The sequence below is a fragment of the Daucus carota genome, chromosome 5 (assembly GCF_001625215.2).
Source record: "Daucus carota subsp. sativus chromosome 5, DH1 v3.0, whole genome shotgun sequence".
Lineage (NCBI taxonomy): Eukaryota > Viridiplantae > Streptophyta > Magnoliopsida > Apiales > Apiaceae > Daucus > Daucus carota.
The window spans coordinates 37,543,119-37,557,250 of NC_030385.2; the positions used below are offsets into that span (position 1 = coordinate 37,543,119).

The 14,132-nt window shown below is 38.6% G+C and overlaps 3 protein-coding genes and 1 pseudogene across 3 annotated transcripts; all 4 read right to left on the reverse strand.

The window, feature by feature from the left end:
- Window positions 1–370: 370 nt before the first annotated feature.
- Window positions 371–3,372, reverse strand: LOC108221712 (wall-associated receptor kinase 2-like; annotated as a pseudogene).
- Window positions 3,373–3,899: 527 nt separating this feature from the next.
- On the reverse strand, window positions 3,900–6,772 carry LOC108220611 (wall-associated receptor kinase 2). The gene is made up of 3 exons (XM_017394419.2): window positions 5,753–6,772; window positions 5,470–5,640; window positions 3,900–5,348 (listed from the first exon to the last, which is right to left on the reverse strand). Exons 1-3 carry the CDS (start codon window positions 6,678–6,680, stop codon window positions 4,120–4,122), a joined length of 2,328 nt encoding a protein of 775 aa, XP_017249908.1. The 5' UTR covers window positions 6,681–6,772; the 3' UTR covers window positions 3,900–4,119.
- A 580-nt stretch (window positions 6,773–7,352) lies between these two features.
- LOC108220976 (wall-associated receptor kinase 2-like) lies at window positions 7,353–10,330 on the reverse strand. Its single transcript, XM_017394878.2, has 3 exons — window positions 9,288–10,330; window positions 8,978–9,148; window positions 7,353–8,741 (listed from the first exon to the last, which is right to left on the reverse strand). Exons 1-3 carry the CDS (start codon window positions 10,222–10,224, stop codon window positions 7,513–7,515), a joined length of 2,337 nt encoding a protein of 778 aa, XP_017250367.1. The 5' UTR covers window positions 10,225–10,330; the 3' UTR covers window positions 7,353–7,512.
- A 395-nt stretch (window positions 10,331–10,725) lies between these two features.
- LOC108220907 (wall-associated receptor kinase 2-like) lies at window positions 10,726–13,826 on the reverse strand. Its single transcript, XM_017394796.2, has 3 exons — window positions 12,862–13,826; window positions 12,565–12,732; window positions 10,726–12,271 (listed from the first exon to the last, which is right to left on the reverse strand). Exons 1-3 carry the CDS (start codon window positions 13,784–13,786, stop codon window positions 11,043–11,045), a joined length of 2,322 nt encoding a protein of 773 aa, XP_017250285.1. The 5' UTR covers window positions 13,787–13,826; the 3' UTR covers window positions 10,726–11,042.
- Between the last annotated feature and the right edge of the window lie 306 nt (window positions 13,827–14,132).

Genomic DNA, 14,132 nt, shown 5'->3' on the forward strand with positions numbered 1-14,132 from the left:
TAGCATCAACTGTGAAGACTTGATATGAATAATATTGTTCATATAATTCAATCAAACAATTCACTTTCAGATGCAACTTGCAACTAAAGAGTACAATTTACCTACTACAGCGGCATTCATCGTGTTCTACAACTGCTGATCAATATATTTCTTATAACTACATTATATAATTAGGTACCTGCTAAAATTGATAAGCATGTTACCTGAGGTTGAACAGAAAGATTCAAATGTAAAATTTAGAATCACATTCAAATAGTATTACTTGCTTTGATATTTCACACACTCCATAAGAAGTTCAAATTAAAACCAAATGCATCACTTCTTAATCAACTACATAAGCATAACTTGATTCAAATGAACAATGTATCACAAAGTAAACTTAGAAACTAGAAAGCTGTATAGGACTTGCACAAAGAAATACAAATGCACATGTGCAATGGGTACTTATTATGTATATATATTACACAATTCACAAAACTTGAAATATCTCAGCGAGGGCTGGTTGACGGGTGCAACAAACTAATAGTAGTACTTGAGGTGTAGTGTTCAGAGTCAGTACCAAAGTTATTGTAAGAACTTAGTTGAATTTCATACAGATCTGAATGCTGAACCTCGGCATGGTCTATTAAACTCGTTGTCTCTTCAATTCCATGTTGATCAGTCCAAGGATGTTTAGGAAACTTTCTCAAACTGTCTATTTCGATTGTAACTTCCTTCATTGTGGGTCTTTCTTTACCATTAAGGCTAAGGCACCTAATCACAAGTCGAGCAGCTGCTTCCAGTTGCTCTAATGTCCCTTCTTTCAGCACTCGAGGCTCTAGGATCTGGAAAAGTCGATTTTCATTTACAGCAGTGATAAAATATGTTGCTAGATTTCGATCTTCTGGAGATCTCTCCATGCAAATTGGCTTTCTTGCAGTTAAGAGCTCTGCAAGTACAACTCCAAAACTATAAACATCACTTTTGTCTGTCAATTGCCCGTTGTGGAAGTATTCAGGGTCCAAGTACCCCAAGGTCCCTTGTACTAATGTCGTAACTTGGGTTTGATCTAGAGGTACAAGCCTAGATGCTCCAAAATCTGAAATTTTGGCCACATGATTATCATCTAGTAAAATGTTGGCTAGCTTGACATCTCTATGAATAATGGGAATGGAAGCTGCGGAGTGAAGATATGCAAGGGCTCCAGAAGATTCAGCAGCAATTCTCAGACGATTTTCCAAAGATAACCACGACATCTCTACATTGTGGACATGCTCGTGCAAGGTACCATTTGAGACAAACTCATAAACCAGTAAAGGCACTTCACACTCTAAACAAAAGCCCAGAAGTTTAACCACATTCCTGTGGTTCACTTGAGTAAGAATCACCATCTCATTGATGAATTGCTCTATCTGACTCTTATCTATAATTTTAGACCTTTTAATAGCAACCACACGTTGACCAGGCAAAATTCCTTTAAACACTATACCATAACCACCTTGTCCAAGGATCCGATCAGAGGCATAATTATTTGTTGCTTTCTTCAGTTCTTCATCTGTAAAAATTTTTGTTGACTCAACAGTAACACCCTCCTGTGGTTTACTTTGCTGTTTTAACAAGAGACCACCATTTTGCTTGAAAAAAATTCTCCCTTGCTTGTGTATGTTTTCTTTTCTTGCTGATACAGTACAACCAATTAATTCCAACAATTAAGGAGATGCAACCAAATGACGTACCTGCATGCAAGCCATAATAATTTGGGCGATGAATAAAAATAAATTTGCTTATGATTTGCTAACATTTTTCCAATAAAGTATACACACTCTAGTTAATTATCAGGAATTCTGCTATATGTGCTTGTTATGACTTCAATCATAGTAGTATTATCTAGTTCTATCTGTATCTTTCTTCTAAGTAGTTTGAAGAAGCAACTAGGGGCCATGTTTCCAACCATTAACCCATACATATATGTGAAAACTATATACAAACTGAGTGCACTCTGAACAACTAATTCAGCAAATCGCCTGAGCGAGATAAGTTCTCATACTACATTATATATACAGGGACTCGATTTCTTACTTGTGAAAGAATATTACCTAAGATGACCTTGATCAGGGGGAACTTGGAATTTACAATTGAAACTTGATTAGCAGAGCAACCAGTGCCACTTTTTCTGCCATCACCATCATAACCAGGTGGACAAGAACATCTGTAATTCCCCGGTACATTAGTGCAAGTCTTCTGACAGTCATTCTTTTTTGGATCTGCACATTCGTCAATATCTAGAAAAAAAATAAAAAAATGATGGACATGTAGAATTTAGTTGCTATACTAATATTCATGTACCAATTAATAAGTGAATTCTAAGAGTTGCAAGTAATAACTACCTTTGCATCCTGGGCTTAGATATGGATTACCCTCGTAGCCTTGTTCACAGACACAACGGTAGCCACGAGATCGTTCTACATCAATGCAAGTGCTATTTGCAGATATGCAAGCATAAAAACTAGAGTCGTGAGCTGCTTCAGAACAATTTTTAGACTCTTTATAAATGACCCAGTCGAGTACTCTAGGGACAGTATCCATGATCTTGTTCTTGATTGCTGCATCGCTAAGATTTGAAAGAAGACTAGTGTTGAAGCTATTTTTTTCACCCATAAAAGCATAGCCGCAAGGGTTAAATGACGACGTGTTAGTATGATTATTATAGGTCTTAAGTACGATTGTACTGAACCAGACAGCATTAAGAGATAACTGGCAACAGCCAGTGCCAAAACACCCTTCTTTCTCAACTACTTCTGCATTCTTACATGTGCTACTACATGTTTTAGGCACAAAAGCGTCTTGGTAGTTTTCTGCATAATCATCACAACCAACAACGGTCCACACATTGTTGAGGGGAAATGCGTATGGAGTACTATCCAAATCAGTTGACGGCTGGTATGTTCTGTAAATAGCGCCAGATTTATCATAGCAATTTTCAGCCACATCATTGCTAACGCGCAGCTCAGTGTCTGATATATCAAAAATCTCAATATCCCAATAACTCATCATGGCTTTGGGAGGGTTGGTAGTAGTGTTGCAGGTAATTCCAAACCACTCATTATAAGAACAATTACGATCTTCGTGCCCTTTTGATATGATCCCAAACGGGTATGGCACTTTCAGGTTTCCGCATTGGCTCTGACATCCCCGCTTTGCAAAGGCTCCAACGTCCATAATACTGTGACTGTTGTCGATTTCAGTGGCAGTATTACATTCGGATGTGGCCCCTTCAAGCTCCAAAGCACAAACAAGCAAGACAAGAAGCAAGTACATTTTTGCTTTTATTGTAAAGAGGGTAATATTTCGATGTTTATAGTATTGTATACATAGATTTCACTAATGCTCTTGGTGTTTTATATAGGCAAAGGTTATTTGAAGACTTTTTTAAACAACTGAGTCAATGAAGAAGATATGCATGAGCTTGCATCAGCACTGGAGTTAACTATAGCAGGAGTACTGGAGTAGGTGCTTTTAATGTACGGAAGAAGTACAGATTATTTAGTTGATGACGAATCTTCGTTGTATAATATTATCAAGTGACTACTAATACTAATTGGAGGAGCATCGGTTATGAAGACTTAAAATTAAGAATACGTTCATGGATTAATCATACATAATACATTTCACTTTCAGATGCAAAATGCGTAGTGCGTTTCACTTTCATTGCATTCTGACTTTTAAACCTAGTGTATTTTAGTAACTGCATTTGTTTCTGTATCTGAAAACTGTAAAATATGTTTAGCAAGGTTGAAGAGAAAGATTCAACTATAACTGTTATGAGTTGAAGTGTTAAACGAAACATGTATTTATATACTTTGATTCATCTACTCTAAAAAGAATTTCAAGTTGTATCGCAGTTATCTCCTAATGCCTCATGATCAACTATACTTCTGCATAACTTAATTTAAAAATGAACAATGTACAGTATAATAGTTACTGTAAATTACAATTCAATCATCTGACTATATATCACCTTTTAATCAAATACACTTACCTAACTAGATTACAAAATAAAAAATGTTTCTTCATGTAAACTTATTGATGAAATATAAGTTTATGGCTCAAAAACACAGAAGTTTAGATAAATACTACATTTTAACGAGGGATGCTTGATGGGCGCAACAAACTGATTGTACTTGAGTTATATTGTTCCGATTCACTCCCATTATTACTGTAAGAACTTAACTGAATTTCATATAGATCCGAATACTGAATCTCAGTATGACCAATTAAACTGGTGGTCTCTTCACTGGCATGCTGATTAGTCCATGGATGTTTAGTAGATTTTCTCAATCTTTCTATTTCCATTGAAACTTCCTTCATTGTTGGCCTGTCTTTACTATTAAGGCTTAGGCACCTCTTCACAAGTTGAGCAGCTGTTTCAAGTTGCTCGACTGCCACTTCCTTCACTAATCGAGGCTCCAGGATTAGAAAAAGCCGTTTTTCATTTACAGAGGTAATGAAATATGTAGCTAGGTTCCTTTCTTCAGGGGATCTGTCCATAGATATTGGTTTTCTCCCTGTTAACAGCTCCGCAAGGACCACTCCAAAACTATAAACATCACTTTTATCTGTCAACTGGCCTGAGTGAAAGTATTCAGGGTCCAAGTACCCCAAGGTCCCCTGGACTAATGTTGTCACTTGAGTTTGATCTAAAGGTACAAGCCTTGATGCTCCAAAATCCGAAATTTTAGCCACATGATTATCATCGAGTAATATGTTGGCTAACTTGACATCTCTATGGATGACGGGTATGGAAGCTGCAGAGTGAAGGTATGCAAGAGCGCCAGATGATTCAGCAGCAATCCTTAGCCTGTTTTCCCAAGACAGCCATGGCATGCCACCATCTCTGCCATGGACATGTTCCAATAAGGTACCATTTGAGACAAACTCGTAAACCAACAAAGGTACTTCACACTCTAAACAACACCCCATAAGTTTAACAACATTTCTGTGGTTAACTTGTGTAAGGATCACCATCTCGTTGATAAATTGCTCTATCTGACTCTGATCGATTATTTTAGACCTTTTAATTGCAACTACGCGTTGATCTGGTAGAATTCCTTTGTACACTATACCATAACCCCCCTGTCCAAGGATCCTGTCAGAGGCATAATTATTTGTTGCTTTCTTCAGTTCTTCATCAGTGAAAAGTTTTGATGACTCAATGGTAACACCCTCCTTTGACGTATTTTTTTGGTTTAACAGAAGACCTCCGTTTTGCTGGAAAAACTTCTCTCTTGATTGAGTGTATTTTCGTTTCTTCATCACAAAGTATATCCAACTAGCAACAGCGATTAAGGATATGAAACCGAATGACATACCTGCATGCAACCCGTGATAATTTGGGTGATGAACAGAATATAATATTGTACTAATATATTTATTATAATGTCTCATTGTGAATTTATCTCCCCTTCAAAGCAATTAATGACAGATTGTTACCTAGGATGAACTTGAGCAGGGGAAACTTGGAGCTTTTAGCAACGCAACCACTGCCATTTTTCCTGCCATCGCCGTCATGATCACCTGGACAAGAACATGTGTAACTCCCTGCAACATTTTTGCATTTTTTCACACAATCATTCTTGGTCGGATCTGCACATTCATCAATATCTACAAAAAGAAGAAAGGAGAAGTAAGAATTCAAGTCATGTTATATTATGCAGCTATGATAAAATCAGGTACGAAATAATCCAAATGAATATGAAACATATCACTGACTTACCTTTACATCCCGGGCTGAGATATGGATTACCCTCATAACCCGGTTCACAACTGCAACGGTAGCCACCTGATCTCACATCTGTATCAACGCAGTAGCTATACGCGTGTTTGCAAGCAAAAGTATCAGGGTCTTGAGCTGCTACAGAACAATTTTTAGGTCTGTCGATCACCCAGTCGAGTACTAAAGGGACAGTATCCTCGATCTTACTCTTCAAGTTTGGATCTTTAAGATCTGAAAGAAGACTATAATTGAACTTGTTTCTTTCCCCCAAAAACGCATAGCTGCAAGGGTTAAAAGCCGAGACATTTAAATGGTTGTCATAGCTTTTGAGCAAGATGTTGAAGAAATTGTAAATATTGAAAGATACTTGGCAACAGCCTGTGCCGAAACATCCATCTTTATCAACTTCCTCCGCATTCCTACATGTAGTACCACATCCTTTACGCAGACCAGCGTCTGCTACAAAATCCGCATCATCATCACAACCAACAACGGTGAACAAATTGGCACTCGAATATGAGTATGGAGTTCCGTCCACTTCAGTTGATCCACGGGACTCTCTGTAAACCAAGCCAGACTGATTATAGCACTTCTCAGCCACGTTATTACTGACGCGGAGCTCGTTGTCTGATATATCAAAAATCTCGATGTTCTTCCAGGATCTTATCAAGGCCTTGGGAGGATTAGTAGAAGTGTTGCAGATAATATCAAACCCGAAATCTCTGAAACATCTGGGACCTTCGTTCCCTTCTGGTTGGATGCCAAAGGGATAGGGTACTTTGAGATCTCCGCATTGACTTTGACATCCCGGCTTTGCAATGTCTTGGACATTCATGATTGTGTGACTCGTGCTGTTATCAATGGTGGCCGCTTCTAGCACTCCAGCACAAACAAGCAAGACAAAAACCAACCGCATTTCGGTTTTCATTTTAAGAAGTATAGTATTTCCGAGTTTATTGATTTATAAACATTCGGAGTTTATAGTAATAAGATAAGAAAAGTCTTACCTGTTCCTGAGGTCTTGTATTAAAGGCTGTTTGTAGAAGTTAACAGGAAAGTTCTTTATCTTGAAAACTTTTTAGCAACTAAAGCAAAACTATATTTAGTGTTGCTTCTTGGTTGATTATTTTGCAATGAAGCCATTTTTGACCAAACTATTATTTTTGATTCGGAATAATTAGGTAAACAGACATTAGCGTTTAATGAGTTCTATATTATGAATTTAATAAACTTGGTATTCCTCTCGTGGCCAACTCTGTCTCATACAAATTTCAGAGAACACGGTGTTCGATTTAGTAGACCCTCTGTACAATACTAGTTTCTGCAGACTTTTCAACTATGGGTAAATGGAACTTTTTCTTAAAAACGAAAGAGTTGAATGGTTCTTGTGTCCCTAAAGCAAGACATAAGTTCATTGTTCAAGGGATTCCAGAATACCATATTTAGTGATATACTGATTAATTTCGAATCAAGCTGAGCTTCACATTATCATGTTGAAAACAAATAATTCGTATATAATTTTCTCCACCTGGCCCATGGAACCTGGCCCTGGCTAGACCTTATTTTATTCGACTAATGCATAAAAAATGGAACATTAACATCATTCAAACACAACAAACTAGATTAAATTGCACTAATAACTTTTAACAAATGCATCTACAGGTCTGCTTAATGTACATGTAAACTGCACGTTGTCGACTTATTGTTTATATAACTTATGCAAATCGTGATGATATATGATTTTCTATCTCAGTGAGGTCTCAACGAGGGCTACTTGATGGGAGCAACAAACAAGCAGTTCCCGAGCTATTTTGTTCCGAGTCCTCCAGAATATCATTGGAAGAGCTTAGCTGGATTTCAGAAAAATCTGAAACTGGAGCTTCGTTACTACTTATCAAGCTTTCATTTTCGTCGTGGCCACGCTGATCAGCCCAAGGATGTTTGGTACAATTTCTTAAACCTTCGAGTTCCATCGTAACTTCCTTCATTGTAGGTCTTTCTTCTCCAATAAGGCTAAGGCACCTCTTCACAAGTCGTGCAGCTGCTTCGAGTTGGTCTACTGTCCCTTCTTTCACCACTCGTGGCTCCAGGATTTTAAAAATGCGATTTTCATTCAGAGAGGTGATGAAGTATGTAGCTAGGTTTACATCCTTGGGGGATCTCTCCGCGCAAATTGGTTTTCTTCCTGTTAAGAGCTCTGCGAGGACCACTCCAAAACTATAAACATCGCTTTTGTCAGTCAGCTGGCCTGTGTGGAAGTATTCGGGATCCAAGTACCCCAAGGTCCCTTGAACCAATGTTGTCACTTGGTTTTTATCCAGAGGCACAAGCCTTGATGCTCCGAAGTCTGAAATTTTGGCCACATGACGATCATCCAGTAAAATGTTGGCTAATTTGACATCTCTATGAATGACCGGCATGGAAGCTGCAGAGTGTAGATATGCAAGGGCGCCAGATGATTCAGCAGCAATTCTCAACCGGTTCTCCCAAGACAACCATGACATGCCTCCTTCTATACCGTGGACATGATCGAATAAGGAACCATTTGAGACAAACTCATAAACCAGTAGAGGTACTTCACACTCTAAACAACAGCCCAGAAGTTTAACTACATTTCTGTGGTTAACTTGCGTGAGAATCACCATCTCATTGATAAATTGATCGATTTGACTCTTATCCATTACTTTAGACTTTTTAATAGCAACTACACGTTGATCAGGTAAAATTCCTTTGAACACTACACCATAACCACCCTGGCCAAGGATCCTATCAGCGGCATAGTTGTTGGTGGCTTTCTTCAGCTCTGCATCCGTGAAAACTTTTTTGGACTCAACAGCATTGCCCTCCTTTGAAATGATTTGCTGTATTAACAGGAGACCACCGTTTTGTTGGAAAAACTTTTCTCTCAGTTGAGTGTGCTTTCGCTTCTTGATGGTGCAGAATAACCAATTTATTGCAATAACTAAGGAGGTGAAGCCGAATGTCATACCTTGCAAAGCATAATAATTTGAGTTATGAATAAAGGTAAAGTGATTTCAAAAAAAATATATAAAGTGGACTATTAACATTTTCCTAATACATAGTGTGATAAAGCTTTTGCAAAGAGATAAGGTGTTCACATTAGACTTAATTAGCAGATTCCTATTATGTTCTGTTTATTACTTCCGCCGTGTGATGAATTGGTTGTGATTCGTATTAGATTTTGCAAAGACAGCAAAGTATTACCTAAGATGAACTTGACCAAGGGGAACTTGGAGCTTTTAGCAACGCAACCACTGCCACCTTTCCTGCCATCACCCTCATAACCATGTGGACAAGAACATGTATAACTACCTATATTATTATTGCAGGTCTTCTCACAATCGTTCTTTGTTGAATCTGCACATTCATCTATATCTGGAAGCGGGAAAAAATTGAATGATTATTGTGAAGATATAAAATCCAATTTAACACTCTTAAGACTGTATGGTTAACTCTCTTCAAGAAGGATTGAGGAGAGCTTTTGCCAAGATTATAACATGTAGCATATAATTACCTTGGCATCCTGGGCTGAGATATGGATTACCCTCGTAACCTTTATTACAGCTACACCGGTAGCCACCAGAACTTTTACCTGCGTCTCTGCAGTGGCTATTGTTATATCTGCAAGCAAAAGAATGAGAGTCCTGAGCTGCCTGAGCACAAGTTTTATTTTCATCAATCACCCAGTCAAGTACTACAGGGACAGTAGCCTCGGTCTTATTTTGGAAGGCTGTATCCTTAAGATCCTCAAGACCACGGAACTTGAACATGTTTTTTTCACCCAAAAAAGCATAGCCGCACGAATCAAAAGACGAGGTGCTGTTTGTATGGTTGTTATAGCTTTCGAGGTAGGCATCAAAGTACTTGTGAACCTTAACGGATACTTGGCAGCAGCCGGTGCCTAAACACTCGCCTTCACGAACTTCCTCCGCATTATGGCATGTGGTTACGCATCCTTTAGGTAGATAATCATCTACAGCCTGATAGATGTTTCCACGGTCATCACAACCAACAACGGTGAACACATTTGCGTCAGAAAACGTGTATGGAGTTCCACTTAAATTATATGATGCAGGTTTCCAACTGTCAAGTAGAGAGCCTTTATCATAGCAATATTTAGCCACAACATTATCAACACGCAGCTCGCTGTCTGATATATCAAAAATCTGAATGTTACCATCTTGTACGAAGGCCTTGGGAGGATTGGTAGAATGGTCGCAGGTGATCTCAAACAAGGAATCTCTGGAACAGCCGGAGCCTTTAGAGTTAATCCCAAAGGGATATGGTACTTTCAAGTTTCCACATTGGCTTGGGCATCCTGGCTTTGTAAAGTTTCCAACCTTCATAATGGTGTGATTGGTGTTGGTACCCATAGTAGCAGTATGCCCTGACCCTGAGGCCTGTGCTTCAAGTCCCCGAGCACAAAAAAGCAAAACAAGGAGCAGGTACATTTCTTCTCTATTTTGCAGAACTCTAATTCAGGAGAGGGCTGCATGGTACATGAATATGCCTCTGTTTTTAAGATACTCGAAAGCTAATGGCCTGCCATCCACCAAACACTTGATTTTATTTTATTTTTGCCAAGTCATCTTACACTAATCTCATTCACATGATATGCTCAGACGTTTTTTACATTACCTTTAGGTAAAGTAAGACTGCAACATATATTTTTTATGTTGGAATTATTGAAAGAACAAGACATGCGTAAATAAACAATTGAACATGACAAGGTGATGAGACCTGAGAGGAGAGAAGAACGGACCCTCAGCCTCATGTATAAAATAAGCGGCCTCGTGGTTCATGTAAGATAAAATAAGTAAATTCGCAATTGGTGTAGAATGGTTTTTTTTTTCTTTTCAAACAATTGGTGCAAAGTTGGCCTTAAAGTAAACTGTAATTTTGATTTGGTCAGGCCAGACCACGTAAATCTGAGGAGATAGCTACTACGATATCATCCGCTACTGAATTTATTAAAATAATTTTAAAGATCAAAATCTTGTGCAACCCATGTGATAAACTCGAGTTTAAGATACAACGACAGAGCTACAAACACTCCGCTACATCACTACTTTCTGAACTTCTTAAACCAACTGTCTAAACTGTGCACCTGAAACCCGCTAAAAACTGGAACAACATTATTCATACACGATTGGTGCCGAATCCTACCAGAGATAGAAAATATAATATAAATGCATCTTGTGTGCTTATTGTATATAATACTAATGCATATATAAATCATGATCATTGATCTATCTATCTCAATGAGGTCTCAACGCGGGCTGCTTGATGGGAGCAACAAACTAGCAGTTCCCGAGCTATATTGTTCCAAGTCATGAACAGTATTGTTGTAAGAGCTTAACTGGATTCCATACAAATCTGAATATGGAGCTTCGGCAGTACTTGCCAAGCTTTCATTTTCTTCATAGCAATCCTGATTAGCCCAAGGATGTTTAGTAAAATTTCTTAAACCTTCTAGTTTCATTGTAACTTCCTTCATTGTAGGTCTTTCTTCACCAATAAGGCTAAGGCACCTCTTCACAAGTTGTGCAGCTGCTTCAAGTTGGTCTATTGTCCCTTCTTTTACCACTCGAGGCTCAAGAATTTGAAAAATGCGATTTTCATTCAAAGAGGTGATGAAGTATGTAGCTAGATGTACGTCTTTGGGGGATCTCTCCATGCAAATTGGTTTTCTCCCTGTTAAAAGCTCAGCGAGAACCACTCCAAAACTGTAAACATCACTTTTGTCGGTCAGCTGGCCTGTGTGGAAGTATTCAGGGTCTAAGTACCCCAAGGTCCCCTGGACTAAAGTAGTCACTTGGTTTTTGTCCAAGGGTACAAGCCTTGATGCTCCGAAATCTGATATTTTGGCCACATGATGATCGTCCAGTAAAATGTTGGCTAACTTGACATCTCTATGAATGACGGGCATGGAAGCTGCAGAGTGTAGATATGCAAGGGCGCCAGATGATTCAGCAGCAATTCTCAACCGGTTCTCCCAAGACAACCACGACATGCCTCCTTCTATACTGTGGACATGATCGAATAAGGAACCATTTGAGACAAACTCATAAACCAGTAGAGGTACTTCACACTCTAAACAACAGCCCAGAAGTTTGACTACATTTCTGTGGTTAACTTGCATAAGAATCATCATCTCATTGATAAATTGATGAATTTGACTCTTCTCCATTACTTTCGACCTCTTAATAGCAACTACACGTTGATCAGGCAAAATTCCTTTGAACACTACACCAGAACCACCCTGGCCAAGGATCCTTTCAGCGGCATAATTGTTGGTGGCTTTTTTCAGTTCTGCATCAGTGAAAAGTTTAGTCGACTCAACAGCACTGCCTTCCTTCAAAATGCTTTGCTGTTTCAACAGGAGACCGCCGTTTTGGTGGAAAAACTTTTCCCTGAGCTGGGTGTGTTTTCTTTTCTTAATGGAGCAGTAGAGCCCATTTATTGCAACGATTAAGGAGGTGAAACCGATTGTCATACCTTGCAAACCACCGAACGTGCGGTGTTTTCTAATTAGTAATTTGAGTAAAGAATACAGATAGAGTTCCATTTATCAAAAAAAATGATAAGAGTTTTAACATTTTGCTAATATACCAAGTAATATAATTGCTTCTGTCATGCGAATAAATTGGTTGTGATTCTATTTAAGATCTTGCAAAAAACGTAACAGAAAAAGAGCCAATCCTAATTTCTACCATAACTAACCCATGCGTATATTAATGTTTGTGGGAGTTTGGGGGTGCCTCAATTTTTAACTTCTGAAGGAGTGTTACCTAAGAAGAACTTGAGCATGGGGAATTTGGAACTTCTAACAACGCAACCGCTGCCGCTTTTCCTGCCATCGCCGTCATAACCATGTGGACAAGAACATGTATAATTACCTGGAGTATTATTGCAAGTCATCGTACAATCGTTTTTTGGATCTGCACATTCATTTATATCTGGAAGAGGAAAAAACATAAGAATATAGGTTTAAGATAAATGATCCAATTTAATCCTCCTAAGACTGTAAGGCATGAAACTACATATGGTATCAATTATACCTCTTCCTAACACTAATATATAATTACCTTGGCATCCTGGGCGGAGATATGGATTACCCTCGTAACCTTTATTACAGCTACATCGGTAACCACCAAAACGCGTACCTGCTTCACTGCAATGGCTATTGTTATATCTGCAAGCGTAAGAGCTAGAATCTTGCCTTGCTTGAGCACAAGTTTTATTGTCACCAATCACCCAGTCAAGTACTACAGGGACAGTAGCCTTGGTCTTATTTTTGAAGGATGTATCATTAAGATCTGAAAGACCACCGAAGTTGAACTTGTTTTTTTCAGCCAAAAATGCATAGCCGCACGAATCAAAAGACGAGGTGCTGTTTGTATGGTTGTTATAGCTGTCAAGGTAGATATCATAGTACTTGAGAACCTTAATGGATACTTGGCAGCAGCCTGTGCCTAAACACTCGCCTTCACGAACTTCCTCCGCATTGTGGCATGTGGTTATGCATCCTTTAGGGAGATAATCATCTCTAGCCTGGTAGATGCTTCCACGGTCATCACAACCAACAACGGTGAACACATTGGCGTCAGAAAACGTGTATGGAGTATCACTTAAATCAAATGATGCAGAATTCCAACTGTCAAGAGAGCCTTGATCATAGCAATATTTAGCCACAAAATTACTAACACGCAGCTCGCTGTCTGATATATCAAAAATCTGAATGTTACCATCTTGTACGAAGGCCTTGGGAGGGTTGGTAGAATGGTTGCAGGTGATCTCAAACAAGTAATCTCTGGAACAGCCGGAGCCTTTAGAGTTAATCCCAAACGGATATGGTATTGTCAAGTTTCCGCATTGGGTTGGGCATCCTGGCTTTGTAAACTTTCCAGCCTTCATAATGGTGTAATTGGTGTTTGCAGTATGACCTGAAGTGGCCAACTCTTGTGCTTCTAGCCTCCCAGTAAAAACAAGCAAGGCAAGAAGCAAGTACATTTTTGTTATACTTTGCAAGTATATTCGGGAGACTAGACTTGTAGTGTTATTTATAGATACGGCTCGCGCATACCCTCTCTTTATATACTCCCTCCGTCCCAAAATACTTGTCACATTTGGTTTTGTGCCGGTCAAATTGACTAAAGTTTGACTGGAATTTATTAATATTTTATCAATTGATAAAATAAAAAAAATATATCACCGGAAATAACTTTTAATCTACTTTAAGATGTAATTTTCAGTTTTTTAAAATAATGAGTGATTGACTTATAATCTTTGGTCAAAACTTAGTCAATTTGACCAACAAAAATAGAAATGTGACAAGTATTTTGGGACGGAGGGAGTA

Excerpts from the sequence above, each read along its gene's own strand:
- LOC108220907 (XM_017394796.2), bottom strand. The coding sequence starts at position 13,786 with ATGTACTTGCTTCTTGCCTTGCTTGTTTTTACTGGGAGGCTAGAAGCA. Across the intron at positions 12,733-12,861 it reads TCTCCGCCCAGGATGCCAAG|ATATAAATGAATGTGCAGAT; the intron begins GTAATTATATAT and ends TTCCTCTTCCAG. Across the intron at positions 12,272-12,564 it reads CATGCTCAAGTTCTTCTTAG|GTATGACAATCGGTTTCACC; the intron begins GTAACACTCCTT and ends GTGGTTTGCAAG.
- LOC108220976 (XM_017394878.2), bottom strand. The coding sequence starts at position 10,224 with ATGTACCTGCTCCTTGTTTTGCTTTTTTGTGCTCGGGGACTTGAAGCA. Across the intron at positions 9,149-9,287 it reads TCTCAGCCCAGGATGCCAAG|ATATAGATGAATGTGCAGAT; the intron begins GTAATTATATGC and ends TCCCGCTTCCAG. Across the intron at positions 8,742-8,977 it reads CTTGGTCAAGTTCATCTTAG|GTATGACATTCGGCTTCACC; the intron begins GTAATACTTTGC and ends ATGCTTTGCAAG.
- LOC108220611 (XM_017394419.2), bottom strand. The coding sequence starts at position 6,680 with ATGAAAACCGAAATGCGGTTGGTTTTTGTCTTGCTTGTTTGTGCTGGA. Across the intron at positions 5,641-5,752 it reads TCTCAGCCCGGGATGTAAAG|ATATTGATGAATGTGCAGAT; the intron begins GTAAGTCAGTGA and ends TTCTTTTTGTAG. Across the intron at positions 5,349-5,469 it reads CCTGCTCAAGTTCATCCTAG|GTATGTCATTCGGTTTCATA; the intron begins GTAACAATCTGT and ends GGTTGCATGCAG.